We start from the raw sequence: 17,547 nt of genomic DNA on the forward strand, positions 1-17,547 counted from the left end.
TAACATTACAGATAATTGTATAATATAAATATATAATGAATACTTTTTTAAAGGTATTCGAGATCTAAGTAGTAACAGGTACATCCACAATAATATTTTATTTATAACAAAAATTTTTATGAATTTTATAAAATTAATTTATGTAATAAAAATCACATGTCAAATTTCTTACATTGCCAATGTTTGTTAGTGACCACTTAACATCAGATGACTCATTTGCTCATCCGCCTACTTATACTATTAAATAATGAAGCAGTGTCATTGTTGATTATATCATTCAATAGCTTAACTGTCAAAAGATTCCATTATAACTTTTAATACCTTTTGTAATCGCTGGCTGATAATTCCTCGAGTTTTAAAATTGTTTTAATTAATACTTTCTTGTTGATATAATCCACGTCCCACAGCCATCGACCGAAGAGCTGAATTGAATTGCTTTAATAAAATTGCATTGTGTTTTTTTATATCTTTTTTTATTTATATAATTACGTCACTGCGGAAAAAGTAACTAAAATAAAGAACGGCTAACATTTGAAACTAGTTCAGATTCTAATAGGTTATATTTTCCTCAAGAGCTTTATCGATTCCGAATCGATTTTGATAATTATTTTGTTCAATCCGATATATCTCCAAAGTACGTATTTCAATTAGAAAAAAAACCTGCACACTAAGAGTGAAATAAGGGTAGAAATTTGCTGGATATGTAAATGATTCTGTATATATTATTAATTATGTTGCCTGCTGTTAACCGATTGTAATGATTTTTAGTTTCCGATTTTACGTCGCGCGTTGTCCTAAATAAAATCAAAGAAAAAACTCACTTAAATTGCTAAGTATAAATTGCTATATACTTAATATTAAATAATGTAAAAAATATATATTTCGTTTTTTTATTCGGTGTCAGGCACAGCAAGGCAAATCTAATTAGATATGATCACTGACAACAGTGCTGGCTTCTGTTTGAGTATTTTTCATTAAAATTACTTTTTTTATTTTACATATCTCCATTATATAAATGGATGAGCACATTTTATTACTAAGTGTCATTTATCGTCTATTGTTGCGAGGAACTGAACCAGTTGAATCACTCAAAAATGAATACATTATATTCACGGCAACTTTCAATATTTTGTAATGATAACGAAGTCTGTCCTCATTAGTAAATACATTGTATTATCTATCTCCGTCTAAAAATGAGATAAGATGAGTACATGATTAATATTTACAAAAAAATTATATATTCATAAATAGTATACGTTTGTTTGTTAATTGTTTCGATTGAATAACTTAACATAATATATATAAGCCAAAAGTATTTAATAAAATATGTATCGATAAGATGTGATTTCAAAAAAGAATAAAGTTTTTGCATAATTTAAAACTGTGTAACAAATAAAGACATAGAAGATCTGTCATTTATGAACAAACTATATTATTGATTAAAAGCTCGCAGCCTTAACGCAATAATAAAAATAAAACGTTACATCTAAATAAACAAACATTAGTGGCAATGAACGAAGCAAGGATAGTAACTAATGCTAGGAGCGCGGAAGACCAGCGAGGACGAGCTTGCGCCATCGCATCTGGGGCTTGTATATAATGCGCGGGGTGCAGGCGACCACATCACTCATCTCAGAGCACACCATCTACCGACACACAAACTGCAATATGAAGGCTTTTGTGAGTATCTGTCTGTATAAACAGACTTCATTTTCATATATTTTAAAATTGTAATTGTTGTTTTTTATTCTGTTTTTTAAATACTTTATCATTAAATATTTAGCACTGGATAATTCCTATTTCAAAGTCTATTTATTATATTTAATTAAACTTTTTCCATTACAGATTGTTGTATGCGCCCTTGTGGCCTGCGTCGCCGCCGGCAGTGAGAAGCGCGAGAAGCGTGGCTTCCTCAGCGGCCTCCACTCGTACAACGGCGGCATCAACGGGGGTTACCTCGGAGGCTACAGCAGTGGCTACAGTGGTGGCCACGGAGGCTATGGTGGATACAGCGGCTACTCGGGCTACTCTGCGCCCGCTATCAGCTACGCCGCGCCCGCAACCAAGGTCGTGACCGTCAACAAAGTAGTCAACACTCAACGCGTCATCGACGTCCCGCAAATCGTGAACGTGCGCAAAGTGGTGTCCGTGCCTCAAGTAGTGTCCGTGAACAAGGTGGTGGCCGCTCCCAGCTACAGCGGTTACAGCAGCGGTCTGTCCGGTTACGGATCCGGCTACAGTTCCGGATACGGCTATGGCTCCGGTTACGGCTCCGGCTACAGCTCCGGCTACGGCTCCGGCTACAGTTCCGGACATGGCTCTGGCTTAGGCTCCGGCTACTCAAAAGGATGGTGGTGAATTTTATGATTAATTTAATTCAAAGCGCATTGTGATTTTTTCCTCTCGTAGCTATTTTCTTTTTTCGTCTGTCCTACTCTAAGATTAATTTTGTTTTATATAAATAAAGATTAATGCACTTTATTTTTTAAAAACTATTTTTATTCTTAATCCTCAATCAATTAGCACATTATACACATGTTATTCGTATTTGTTTAATTTATTCACAAGTTATACAAAATGTTAACAGACATACATCAATATAAGGTAAATAAGGTCCTCCAGACCGATTTCGGTAAATGTATGCGCAAACTCAGGTGCACTCTCTATTCTCTAGCTCTCATAATCCGATAGGACGGCAATCCGATACGACCGGAAAGAGTTCAGGTGCAAGACCAACGGCTTTACGTGCTTTCCAAGGCACGGGAGTGTACACAGTTCCAACTTCCAGACCCCGGGCCGGACCGAGAATTTTCAGACAGAAAAACCCTTTTTATTGGCCCGACCTCGGAATTGAACCCAGAACCTCCGGGACAGCGGCTTTATATCTAGCCACTGGACCAATGAGGCATCAATATGATCTGATACGTAAATTACAATTTTATTGTACTGTGACAAACAGAAACGTTTAAGACAAGTAAACAAAACGTTTTTGTTAGAAGGCTCTCACGAGCCTTTTCGCATCAAGTGACGTTAGGTACAAGATTCAATTGTATGAAAAATTATCGTTAGATTCGAGTTTAATTATTGGTAAAGCTAAAATTATTACATTTAAATTTGGATAGTTTTATTAAATAATCGAACACCTTACCTGAAATTGTAAAAAGCTCTAAAAGCTCAGTTTCGTTGAATGAAAACTGTGTCATGATCTACAGCGATACCCCAAAGTATTATTCCATAAGACAACATTTGAAACTTTCTTCCACATTTTCATAGGCTTAATGTGTTTATAACTCATCTCGTGCTCGACAGAGAAGGAAACCTGCATGAGTAAATTAAACTATGCATTAACCCGCATTAAAAGAGAATGCAAAAATAAGCTCCAAGCCTTAGCCCAGCGGTGAGATATTAACAGGCTGTTACTTTACTCTGTACAAAGCTATACTGCGACGACGAACCTTTACATACACCTTTACATATACGTATTGCCTTTATTGATTTTTGAATTAATATGAAAACAGAAACGTGTCTTTACTTTGCACTACGTGCCAACGAACCTTCTTTTCCTTTTGATTTGCATACTGATGATCAGATCGCGTTGATGTCTTTTATAGGACAAGACTACAGCCTAAGATATTTACGTCATAACTTATTTAATACGAGTACCAGTATTGCTTTACTATAAGCATTTTATAACTTCTAACAATATGACGACTCTTAAATTAATATCTATTTGGACCAGATGAATATTAATTAGGTATTATCTATTGATGGCAGTTTTATATGCTGGTATTATAGTTTAAAAAAAATACTTTACCAAAATTTCAAAGTGTAACCTTAAAATCATCGGAATCTATTAAAAGCTGAGTGCTTGGAATTTTTATATTTACAATTTTAAAAATAATCAAAACAATTTCCACAATTATATGTATGTAAGTTTAATTTTAAAAATATATTCTTGCTTTTATTTATTCTATAAAAACACAACTGTAAACAAACATTTGATTTGATATATTTCTATAATATTCAAAAAATACAATATACGACTTTACTGAACAAGGGATTATCTAAATAAATAAATATCTGTATGCCAGACATCAGCATTCAGTATTAATATCAAACCTCTTTGGATTAATTAATTACAATGTCGTCATCAAAGTATACATTATTCTAGTAAGGTCACTTAAATCATCATTTTACACGATTAACTAACGAAATCTAAGCTCCCTGAGAAGGACCGTCCAGAAACTAAATAATTACTAGACCTCATCTCATCATCAGGTGCGTGTAGTTTCTTTGTTATTGTCAAATATATAAACAAAAAAGTAATTGCATATCGTGATTTAATTAAATAGGGACTTTATTATTACTATTTCACATGTTCTCACCCTTCTCCACGTGTTTATAATATGTACTACCCTATTTCTAATAAAAAAATTAACTATTTCATATTCCATTAACTATAAAAACTTATATATATATAATTTCTAATCAATTTAGTTTATTGAAGTTTTAGCTTACAATTAAAACTATGTCATCTTAGTACATCCCGAAATAGTTTTCGCATTTGTCATAGAGCACAATAAACTCTTAACATGAGAGTAGCTACGTCACGGCCCAACTCGTGATTCATGTACCACTACCAGTACCTTAGGATTCAAAGGTGGTAGGGCTTTGTGTAAGCTCGTCTGGGTGGATCCACCCACTCATCGGATATTCTACCGCAAACCAGCAGTACTTGGTATTGTTGTGTTCCGGTTTGTTTGATAAAAAACAAACCGGAACACAAAACAGAAAAAAAGCCGAGATGGCCTAGTGGTTAGAACGCATGAATCTTAATCGATGATCGTGGGTTTGAACCCGGGCAAGCACCACTGAATTTTCATGTGCTTAATTTGTGATTATAATTCATCTCGTGCATGACGGTGAAGGTATAAACATCGTGAGGAAACCTGCATGTGTCTAATTTCATTGAATTTATGTCACATGTGTATTCTACCAACTCGCATTGGAGCAATGTAGTAGAATAAGCTCTAAACCTTCTCCTCAAAAAGGGAGAAGAGGCCTTAGCCCAGCAGTGGGACATTAACAGGCTGATACTGTACTGGTTTGTTTGGTAAGTGAGCCAGTGTAATTACAGGCATAAGGCACATGACATCTTGGTTTCCAGGGTTGATGGGGCATTAGCGATGTAAGCGATGGTTAACATTTCTTACAATGCCAATGTCTATGGGCGTTGGGGACCACTTATCATCAGGTGGCCCATGTGCTCTTCCGCCTTCCTATAATATAAAAAAAAAACATTATTAACCAGCCAACTAGAGCAATGAACCAGTCACAACTATTTGTAGCATAATATTTAATAAGCGATAAGAAAATTATACACTAACACGCAATGGCTTACTACTTACCTACTTAGAATCCAATAATTCTCATATCGTTCGACTTACTTCCGCTGCTATATAGAAAATAAGGTGTAACGTTTATCTTAGTCATAATTATATTTTGTAAAACTTATGTCATGAGATACTAAGGCAATGAGAACCTTACGAGATAATCATTATTTGAATGTTATAACTTTGAATCTAGAGTAGAGTTGTTGGTATATCAATACCGCATATTTACATTTCTAAGAACTATAATTATGATAATTAAGAAACAAATAACGAATTCTATTTACTTTAATATTCTGTTAGTTTACTTTTCTTAGTTTTTTTATTGTTAATAAAAAACAGCTGGGCCGAGTTTGTTAAAAACTTTTTCAGTTTTTAATTATGTAATTACGCGTCGAACGAGCCCAGTCCCATGTCAATATATTTTTTGGTTCACGAGATAATCGAGGTGAAAGATAATTTCGAACGTAAATACATCATATACAGACAGACATCTCTAAAAAAAAAGTCGGATTTAGATTCTGGTGATCGTGAAACATGGAGATATGCAAAAGTTGGGGATTCAGAAAATCTGCTCTATGGCAACAACTTCCTCTGGGAAGTAAAATATGTATACTTTATCCAAGATGATCCTTATAATAACTTTTGAATCGTTTTTATTTTTTAATATTATAATAACATACGTGTATAATATGTTAATAAAATACAATTACATTTATCATTATAATTATATATATATACTGCCTAAAACGAACAAAAACTATTTTATTTTTTTACTTAATGTTCAATTTGTGTATTAAAAAGCATTTCATGTTTAAACAACTTCCCGTTATGTTTTTATTATAAGAATGTGTAAACTAGAAAGGACTTTAAGTATAGGCACTCGTTGTAACCAAACCACAATATAAGGTGATATGTTTTCTATTTTATTCTACATACTTATTCTACCATACCTTTTAAATTTTGACGACATTTCACCATATTGTGACGTCTTATAAACTAGGGGAAGCAAGACAAATACTTTATCTTAGTTTGTTTTGTATGCAAAAGAATTTTAACAAGCGTACGTTTCTAATGCCATAATATAATGGTCGAGATTAAGGACGTTCTGATTGTTATTTCAATCATTTGAAAAACAATGAATAATTTGTATAAACATATGAGTATCACTCATCAAACGGACCGTCGCAGCAAATATTAAGCGCAGCACACGAGAGTCAGCTGCGCGTTTTAGAAATTAAGAGAACTTATTATTTTTCTTTAAGATAATCCCGAAGAGCCCTGTTTATTAGACTGTCATCATTTTATGACTTTGAAGGGTTTGTTGTATTTCTCAATAACTTTTTTATGAGATTTGCGTAAAATTTCGTTTTCTCTATCGAAATCCGTTCAGTGTGCCTAGAATTCTGATTACTGCAACTAGACGGCTATGGTATGAGTCAACAACTCGCACTAGGCACACTGAAGTGGAAACCTTCATAAAGGTAACCGACTCTTTTGAGGTGGAAACCAGGATATGTGGCATTCTTACCCAAGAGAACCACTGCGAGCTGTCCTCGACTCGGATCGAAGAAGCTGCGGGATCTTGTCGATATAACGCATCGGCAGCCACTCCCGTGATATGCTCCGCTTGTGGCTCGGTTAAGCTCTCCTAAGGGTGCGAGATTACCTAGAGAACTCCACCAAAAAAAATTACCGTTAGCACTTTACTATTTGGACAAGTACTTTCGGATATGTTACGCGAAACATAAATAGTACATATAATATTTTAGCTCCGCACCAAATAAAAACTTTTTAGTACTTGATATTAAAAACTTTTAATAAAAAACTCGATTTTTCAGTATTTAGTACATTTTCAATATCAAGTTTGTGTTACGTTTAGAAGTTGCAACATTTTCGATGTATTCGTAATCACGACCTCACTTGAGGCCGATGGCGATATTGAGTTATTAGTTTATTAATAACAAACGTTAAGGATTAAGATTACCTTAATTACTTCTTTTTTTTTTTAAATTAACTCGTTCAGTTCATATCAATAATACAAAAAGATTATTTGTTGACCAGTGTCAAGTATTTTTTGGATTCTTTGAAATCTCATTACGAAATTGATACACAAAATATAATATATTTTATTTCGTGACGGCTGCACAGATTATCATCTGCTTAAGGCGAAGTCCATAATCTTACGGAACGGATCCACTTACATGTTGCGCATTCTTGGTATAAAAATATATTTAAAATGTCTTAATGTTAAGGTTGCAATATGTTTTAAATTAAATATTCGATTTTTATTTTTATTTGCACGTTTGTTTTATTTTCCACGCCACCATGAGGCAAAATTATATATTAATAATAATATATAGTAAGTATAAATACTTATTTCTTAAAAAATTGTATATTCTGAAATAATATTACAGTCTTTTATAATATTATAAGTAAAATTACGTGTACAACACAACATACGCCTCATTCTCCGCTTCACAAACTAAAGTTTTCTTACCGAATGAACTATTTATAGTGCATTCAATTTAAACATTCGTAATGGCGATCCAATTTGAACCTGCTGCATGTTTTGTCGGTACCTGCTTCGCGTACTAACGCTCTCTTTGTAGTTCTCTCCACGTGCTCCGAGGCGGCACTCATTGCATTAGACGTTACGGCAACACGCTATGTCACACGTAAAGTTCCTCATTTACTACTAATATTTAGTAATCTTGACGAGGACGAGTTTATAGAAATTGCCAATGCTTAGAGGTTAGCTTAATTTATAGAAATTGTCAATAACGTATTTATCCTGAAAGTAATTAAAAGTAAAATGTGTCTTCATATGCCGCCGCTGTGTCGCTGCGAACATGACTGGGTCGTGTTACTGATAAAAACTAAACATTACCTTATGAAGGAACAATGTCCCACTGCTGGGCAAAAATTTCAACCGATAATAAGAAGGATTAGAGCTTATTCCACCACTGTGCTCACCACGTTTTTTTTCACATATGTCAATGGTTTAATTTAAGAGTATAGAATAATATATAGAGTTTAGAATAATAAGATTCTATTCAAACATGTTTTTCTATTCCCGTAGTATAGAACCTTACAAAACCTGAACTATTCAAGTTGATAACATTAGGACAATAAAAATATTTTATTGTTATGATTATGACACACATTGTCCGTCTCGGCGCGAGAAATAAGGCTAAGTACATAAAGATCGCATTTCGCAGATTGTGACTGTATTGAGAAATTGCGTCAAAGTAGGGCTATTCCGTAAGATATTAATAGTTTGTCCTCAGTACATACCGTTTGATGCGTTATTATATACTACAAAATATTTATTATTCTAAACCTCTTCATATGATAATCAATAATTGGCAACAATCGACTTTAACAGTGGGCACTCAGTCAGTCCTACTAATATAATAACTCCTTATGTATAATTTGTTTTAACAAACCGTATGTCGTAATTTGTAATTGATAAACCTATTTTGAAAGTGCGTTAACGAATGATATCCGATGTCGTGTTAGCCAACTATAGGCGGCGGCTTCTCTTACATTTCAATAACTGGATCATTAAAACACGGCGTTTATTGACAATTATGATCGCGGTAATTGTAAACCCCATCAAACTACGTCAGTTGCGACACATGGCGTCCGATCGGAACGAGACGCAAATAACATATTAAATTGATGTTGCGTGTGTTATTTTTCTATTTAAAATAAATCAAACTTGATTTTTATTCCAAATTACCCAATAATCGTATAAATATCACGCGTCGACTCGTACATCGTACGAAGCTTCCGCTATTAGAAAATAGATGAAGAAAAATTATACTTAACCTTAGCTTATTGAATGAGCGAGCTAATAACGAAACATTAGCCACATACATTTTATGAACAGTAGGATGCGGTACGAGATAAATAATTAAAAACATTTTGAGAATTTCGACAGATAATTATTGTACTTCTGTGGTAAAGAGCAAGGATGTGAAAAAGACGAGTGAATCTGTGATCGCTTAGTTGATTGAATAAATAACAAAATTAGGGCTATCACTCCGTTTCAGTTATTTCAGCGGTTTTTGTTAAAAACAATTAAAAAGCCCTATAAAGTGAACGGTTACAATTATTCGCATTCCACTTTTACTTACCTAATATAAAATTGCACGAGGTGTGAAACAGAGACACTGATTTAGAACAGCTTCAGACGCTCGGAAGGCTGCAATTATATATATAAAGCATCAAAGATGTTAAATTGATTATAATATTTTAGATGTATGTACAATGTTTGTTAAAAATATTTGTAATGCTTAAGAAAAAAGTAACATTAACAAACGATACGCTTTAAATTATGAAATAGCATTCTAATAAATCATGAGTAAAACCGAAACCGTAATTATTTAAGTTAAGTTTAAAACGAAACATAATGATAGACGATCGCATTGTGCCAATTGAATGTACATAATGCACGCGCTCGTCACACTGACCGCGGCGACGCGTCGCGCGCCGAAAGTGAAAATATAATGTTTACATACGATTTACTTTTTTCAGTCGTTTCGTGCATAACTTATATAAAAATATAAATAAAATTATAATAAAATTTATTACCTGCGACAGCGACTTCAGTTGCGTTGCTTTATTTATAAATTTATGGTTTATCAATTGATAATGACTAATATCTTATCTATTACATATTCTAAGACCTCAACATTCATCATTTTATGTGTATTGATGACTCGGCTCGATTCACAATGACTTGTATTGATTTTATGAATTAGGGGTACAGCAGCGTCTATTATAACACTGCAAAAAAATTGGCAGAATTATAAGGCTGGTAGCTTGCCTGACCACAACCCTCCTTGGGAATACTTTTGTTGGTGGTTAATTTGTGGCCAAGAACGAATTGCTGAGGCGCCAAAACCTTTCGTATTTATGCGCTTAATACCAAAACCACTCGTTGCTGTGATGTGTTGACTCTATTCTACTCTGCCTGAAGTCAGGCGGCGCTTCAGATGTAGTTACTATCGTTACATAAACCCCGTTCGTTAATAGCAAACTTCGAATAAAGCTATTCTTACTATAAACTAATGTCAAAACGGTATTTTATTGAAACTAACCAAAAGCAAATATAACATCTGGCTTTTTGCATTGTATCGTTATTGGAAACCGTGATTCTTAATACTCTTAGACTACGTGAGTACAATCTCAAGAACATGTTTTTTTTTAATCAAAATGTACATCATATTTTATGTTTAACCATCATGTAATATAAAATTGTTTATATCAAAACTTTAACTTTAATTTATTAAAACTCATATATCCACATAGATTGCTATGTTGTAACTATTTCGATTTCGATCTTCATATTTTAATATATGAATGTATTAATAGTATGTAATAATAATTTATGTATTTTTAATAAATACCTCAATAGCCATCGTTGTCGCATCTAGTAAACCCTTGTAATTAATGGTAATAGGAGCAGTTTGCGCAAGCACCCGGCGTCGCTCGACCTCGCTGCCTCCCTCGTGCTCGCCTTATTCTCGTATATATAAACGTTGACACGAGAACCACCACATCAGTCAACTGTTTCCTCTCAAATTCATCACAAACGAATTACTATCACAATGAAAACCTTCGTGAGTATTACAACCCCTTGTAATAATTATCTACTTAAAATGCAACTGTAACTGTCTTCCAAATATCTGAGTTTTTATATAGTTACAAATAATATTTTTATTTAAATAGATCACGTAAATCATGTAGTTTTTTATTGGCTTAACCATTATTAAGTGTCACAATCTTAAATTTTAATATAGTGTATTAAGTACTATTTTTTAATCGTTGACCGGTGTCCTAACTCTAAAGCTAGGGAAAGGTAAAACTATTTTTTTTTAATAAATAATAGCGTCTTTTATTTTTGTTAATTTAAAAATGAAATTAAGTAAAATCAGTTAACTTCAAAATAAATTATGCGAAGAATTTAATAGAGCAAGTAACGGCTTCCTGAACAGTCAAGTAAGATGTAGTTTAGTGGTTACCGTTGTATGTCATTATCCATTTCAATATTAATCAATATTTCAACACATTAGAAGTTACCATAAAAACTAAGCAGATTAAATTCTTATATTTTTATAGATTTATCTAAGTTCAATACAACTTAAATTATCGTCGCCATATTTAGAACACACATGTAACTGATATTCCACAATATTTTCTTATAAATTCAAGGTATATCCGTATTTCAGTGATAATATTAATAAAGTTTTAACACAAAGTTTTTTCGATTAAAATTAATGAGTGTTCTAAGTAATAATATTTTATAATTAGAATTTATGAACTCTAGGCTTGCGTTGTACTCCTCGTGGCTGCAGCTGTTGCCGCGCCCGAAGGCAAACGCGACAAACGCGGTTTCCTGCACGGCGGCTTCGGTGGCGGCTACGAGCTCGGGCACGGCTCGCTCGGCTATGACTCCTTCGGCCACAGCTCGCTGGACCTCGGTCACCACCACGACCATATCGAGACGCTGTACGCCGCGCCCGCCGCCAGGATTGTCTCTGTCAACAAACTTGTCGAAGTTCCCAAGGTAAAAAAATAACACTAAATATTGTTGTATTTAGTGTTGCTGCTATGTTATCCATCAATTTTTTATACCAGTATTTTTTATAGAATAAGTAGGGCGAGCATATGGGCCACCTGATAGTAGGTGGTTACCAACGTCCATAGACATTGCCATTGTAAGGAATGTTAACCATCAGTTACATCGCCAATGCACCACCAACTTTGGGAACTAAGATTATATGTCTCTTGTGCCTTTTTTCATTCATGATACAAATAATTAAAAGTGATAACGATTTTAGTTGTTATAATTACAAAAACTTTCTTCAATATAATAATAATTTGCATACATTTTTATTTTTTATATTTTACAGGTTGTAGAATTTAAAAAGATAGTATCTGTGCCGAAAGTAGTATCGGTACCGCACATCGTGAAAGTTTCCAAAATCGTGGAGGAGCCACACTTCGGGCACGGGATCTCCTCCGGTTGGTGGTGAACAGACCTCAGTATTAAATAGACTAATTCATACGCTCACGTATTCAACAATAATATTCAAAGCCTATGCAATATGCAAAATAAATAGCAAACAGGAACAACACTTACATCGCCGACTCATCGTATCAGCAGCCGGAAAACGTCCACAGCTGGACGTGGACGACAGGACGCCAACACATCAAAACACTAATATTATATATTGAGGCTTTCCACAACCAAAATTAGTTTTAAGAATAAATACTATTTTATTAAGTATATTCTTTTTTTATTTAAATAACTCCCAAAATATTTCAAAGAAAGATCAGAAAGTCCACAATTGGTACTAAAATCTAGTTTTATCCTCAAACGTACTCTAAATTATTTTATAATCTTGTATTCAGTTCAAGCTCCTCACGCAATGTTTTACGATAACGCGTTACGCAAATGTACTGACGTAGACCTTAGTGTCTCCAGCCAAACCGTTCCGTTAATTCAGATAGGTGGTCATTCGCCCATAGACACTGACACTACAAGAAATGTAACTCGCTTACCGCATAATATACTCATATTTTATATAGACAAATCATAACAACCATATCTGTCTCTAATAAAATAGCAATTTAAGTATAACTATGTATGAATGAGTCTAAGTATTTTCAAAATAAATAGCAGTAATTTAATTGTTTTATGCAGATAAAAAATCCCTTTTACATTTTACAATTCGAGAAATTTTAATAATATTATGAGATATTTAACAGAACGAAAGTTAATGAAACAAAAATTAAAAAAACAAGTCAATAAAACCTCTTAATAGTTTATAAGCAAATCTGTAAACTATTCATGGCGACCATTCCAAATAGTTCAAACACCTTTGCTGTAGTTGGTAAGAAGTTTGGTATCAGATGAAGCTATAGCATCAGGTCAGGGTTGCATTGAATTCAAAGAACGCTATATTTTGAATCGATCAGACTAGTAGAAATTGCTCACTTCCTGTCAACAACTAGAAAAGAGCTGATAATCTTCAACAAGCTGAACATATTTTTTTAATCAGAGCTAAGAACGATCTTGATCAAACCACCGTTGAAATAAAAAAAAAACAAAATCAAAATCTGTGTGTGTTTAGGTGCTACGATACCACAGACAGACACAGATATACGCATTAAACTTATAACACCCCTCTTTATCTATCGGGGCTTAAAAAACATATTACAAGATGTTCGGTGTCAGATGAGGTACGACATAGGAGACAAGAGGTACGTAGGGGTGAATAGATCGGTTGCCTAATTTTTATACCCGATAGATTACAAATATCGCGGGATACGAGACAAAAAGATAGTTATTCAACAGGTGGTCGGCATCACGTAAGGTAATTCTCGTTGTCAACAGGCACGTGTACTCGTGTTGTTATATCGCACGCAACGGGAAATAAAATAAAATCTCCGTCATCCGTGACCAACTAATATTCTATCGCTATTGAAAATAATGAATTTCCTAAATTTTCTCTACGTATTTAGTTACGCGTTAGAAGACGAGAAGTCTAGTAGATGGAATATGTAAATCGTAACCGAAGTTCACAAGTTCATATCTGGGTAAAAAGCTCTAACTTTGTCGTTATCTTTGTATATAGTATGTCGGCTTCGTTGGTCTTGTGGCTATAAGGCCGCAGATCCAGAGGTTTTAGGTTCAAATCCCAGGTCAGGCCGATAAAAAGTTTTTGTGTCAAAAGATTCTCAGTAGCAGCCTGGAGTCTGGAAGTTCGGCGTGTGTACACTCCCGTGCCTCGGAAGGACGTAAAGCCGTTGGCCCTGCGCAGTTGACTACTCTCTCGTGAGATTGGCCACCGCGGCCGAAATCGGTCAGGAGGATCATCATCATATAGTATGTCTGTATAATCTATTAACTGCCCCGTTGGCATAGTGACTAGCTTAGTTACATATTATTATTATTTTTATTAAAATGATGATAGGTCCCCAACGCCCAGAGACATTGGCATTAAAAGACATATTACTCTTTTCTATATCGCCAATGCGCCTGCAACCCATGGGAACTAGGATGTTACCTGTAATAACATTGGCTCAATCACCCTTTCGACATGAGCATGAGTGAATAGAGGGTGGTACTTACCATAACACGCACAAAGCCCTACCCTAATCAGATGAGATTCAGTAGTACACACAGACTGCGGCTGATCTCTCAGCAAGTAAGGGAAGAATAAGTCCAAGTTTGGGAACGCACTTTGAAGCAAAATACATTATAGTAGTATACTAACATAAAAAAATTACTTTTTTTTTTAAATATCATTTACTTTAAATTATACGGTAAAATACTTATATACTTTTAAGACAACAACAACACAACTAATCAACGATCCTAAGTATTCTTAGTATTTTCTACCCTGAGCATTAATTGGCGTCAGGAAGGAAACAATAAACTGAATCGGTTCGAATAAATAATTATAAAAAGTAGTTCGCGTGACTGCATCCGTCCCGAAACGCTCGCCACCGTGATATGGGTTAACCACGAGCCCGCAGTTGCTCAGCTGACGACGCGGCAGACGGCGGCGCTGCACACTGACATGGACTGCTTAGTGAGTACTTATTTATTTATTTATTTACAAAACTTTTATTGTTCTAATCGTTTAAGCTCTAAAAAGTAATATAAATAATTATATTTAATAAATTACTTGTAATTATAACAGCTTATTGTTTAAGATGAATCATAAGCATTTAAATTGTCATGTAAATATCATCAGTATCAATTTAAAAATAATGATTGTTTAAAGATTCTGATGATCCTCCTATCACTGTGCGCATGGGCCAGCGCATACGAACCTCTGGCCACCGTCATGCAGCGACGGAGGAACGCGTATCCTATATACGCTAACGAATTTGTGAACGAGTATGAGCCCTACGCGGTAGCTGCCTTCCCGATGCACGCACCCATGTCCATCTTCCAGGTAATTACACCCACAACCTACGCAGGCAAGTTCAAGAAACAAATCAAACATCCTCAGCCCAACAGAGATTTACATGTATATGACTCGTCCAACGTCGAGCAAGTCTACGAGCCGTACGCCTATGAACACGTATACGAAGATTCGGTGTCTCAGCCAAAATACAAGGTCAAAGGAAATCCATACGACGAGGAGGCGTCGTCAGTAGTGTACGCTCGACCGAATAAAAATGGAGGCTATATTTACCGCAAGCCGCATGCGCCGACGCCGGTACAAGTGCAGCACACACAGCGAGAACCAATCATAATAAGAATTCATAAATACAGAGTGATCCATTAATTCATTTAAAGACAGCGCTACAAACAAATGTGATAGTATTTATGTTTTATTTAAGTTTTTAATATCATTGGCGTAGTAAGCTTTATTTGAAAAGGATCATACTATAGGCATGTAAGGCCAATAACTCTGGTTACCTATATATTCACTAAACACTTTTATTTTAATAAAATCAAGAAATAAGTATTAATAAATTAAAATTTTAAATCTAGAGTCTCAAAAGGCATCCTCGCTATAGGTACCTATGCCGTGCGCCAGTAATGTTTAATATGATTGTATTACGTTATTTAATCGAGGGATATCGTACAACGGCATACCATAGACAAAGCTGTCATATATATAAGTATACTTATTTGTTAAATTGAAATCTCTAGATATCTACTGTAGAATTACATCGTTTCCACTCTAATGATGATGAGTGATAATGAACGATTCAAAATTTGAAACCGAATGATCTTATATCATATGTATGTCTCATCTGTTTTATACGTGACATTGGCAAAATGTTTTGCGCTCAAATAGCGTAGATACATGCCAGAAAAGGAAAAAATTCGAAATTTGACACAAACAAACCAACAGGATACTGTTTTTTTATACACACCTTTGTTAGTAAGTGTTGTGTAGTAGTGGTTAGTAAGTAAGTGTAATTTGTAGATATTATATGTATGATGTAGATTTAATATCAGATAAACTTTAGACACAAAGGATATCGCACTCACTCACAAAGGATAATGGCGACAGTATACAATACTTTCATACTCGTCGTTATATTTGTTATTCAAGTTTTAAGGAACTGACTGAGTGTATTGTTATTTTTAATTTATGTGAAATTAAACATTGTGTTAAATAAAAAGTTTGTAAAAAAACATTTTTTTACAAGAACGTATATTGTTATAGCTGTTGAAATAGTTAAGTGTAAAGTATTATATAAATAACAACATATTAATAATATAAGTATATGTTATTAAATAAAAAAAATATAAAAGTATATGGAGTATAATATTGTTATATTTGTATAAAAGTGTGAAACGGTGCCCGCGGTCTGTTTGTTACACACATTACACGTACTTCATGTCATACACATGCTGATTGATCAATTCTCTAAAAGTATATCTTGACTTGATGCCAATCCAGTTACGCTCCTTAAGATTGCAGCATTAGGTTAAATGAGGTTATACCTCATCAAGGCTCACAAACTCTTTAACGGTTAACGCAAAAGACTAGGTGTAAAAAAAGACTATTTTTTTAATCAGATTAGTAAAATATAAAATTCTATGCAAATTTTACCTTCCTTACAATACTAGTTATAAACGCCAATACACATATAATTCATGAAATCGGAAGAAGCAGGCAAGCGTAACGCGAAGTAAACATCAATGAAAAAATTATCAGTGTCATAATATATAACAATAATCGCGTTGACTTGCGTGTAAGCATAGTAACCACTACAATTAATATATTTAAACATTTATGCAGTGTCGGATTTACCAGCAGGCTGAGTAGGCTTCAGCCTAGAGTGGCAGATTTTTGGGGCGGCACATTTGGCGGCTCAAAGAAATAAAAAAAAATCTTCTTGACGGCTTTCTGATGTTTTACAGATAGAAAATTTTCTCGATAACTTGTCATTGTACATTTAACGGTGCAGCATTCTAGAGTAAAACAGCCAGCTCGCCGCCCCCTAACGATGAGTCCCGCATATCCTCATACTCATGTGGGGGAAACGTACAAACGTATATAATTGCCTAGAATACAGAAAACAAAAAAGCTAGTAACAATATCTATTTATTTTAACTAGCGAACCTAAATTGAAGACTGAAATACGTCCCAAATCAGTACGTTATTAG

At 34.3% G+C, this 17,547-nt stretch overlaps 1 protein-coding gene across 1 annotated transcript; it reads left to right on the forward strand.

The window, feature by feature from the left end:
• Nucleotides 1–1,652: 1,652 nt before the first annotated feature.
• LOC126769536 (keratin-associated protein 6-2-like) lies at nt 1,653–2,393 on the forward strand. The gene is made up of 2 exons (XM_050488396.1): nt 1,653–1,680; nt 1,846–2,393. The coding sequence occupies exons 1-2, from the start codon at nt 1,669–1,671 to the stop codon at nt 2,356–2,358; spliced, it is 525 nt and encodes a 174-aa protein (XP_050344353.1). The 5' UTR covers nt 1,653–1,668; the 3' UTR covers nt 2,359–2,393.
• Nucleotides 2,394–17,547: the final 15,154 nt, after the last annotated feature.

Source organism: Nymphalis io, chromosome 7, assembly GCF_905147045.1.
Source record: "Nymphalis io chromosome 7, ilAglIoxx1.1, whole genome shotgun sequence".
Lineage (NCBI taxonomy): Eukaryota > Metazoa > Arthropoda > Insecta > Lepidoptera > Nymphalidae > Nymphalis > Nymphalis io.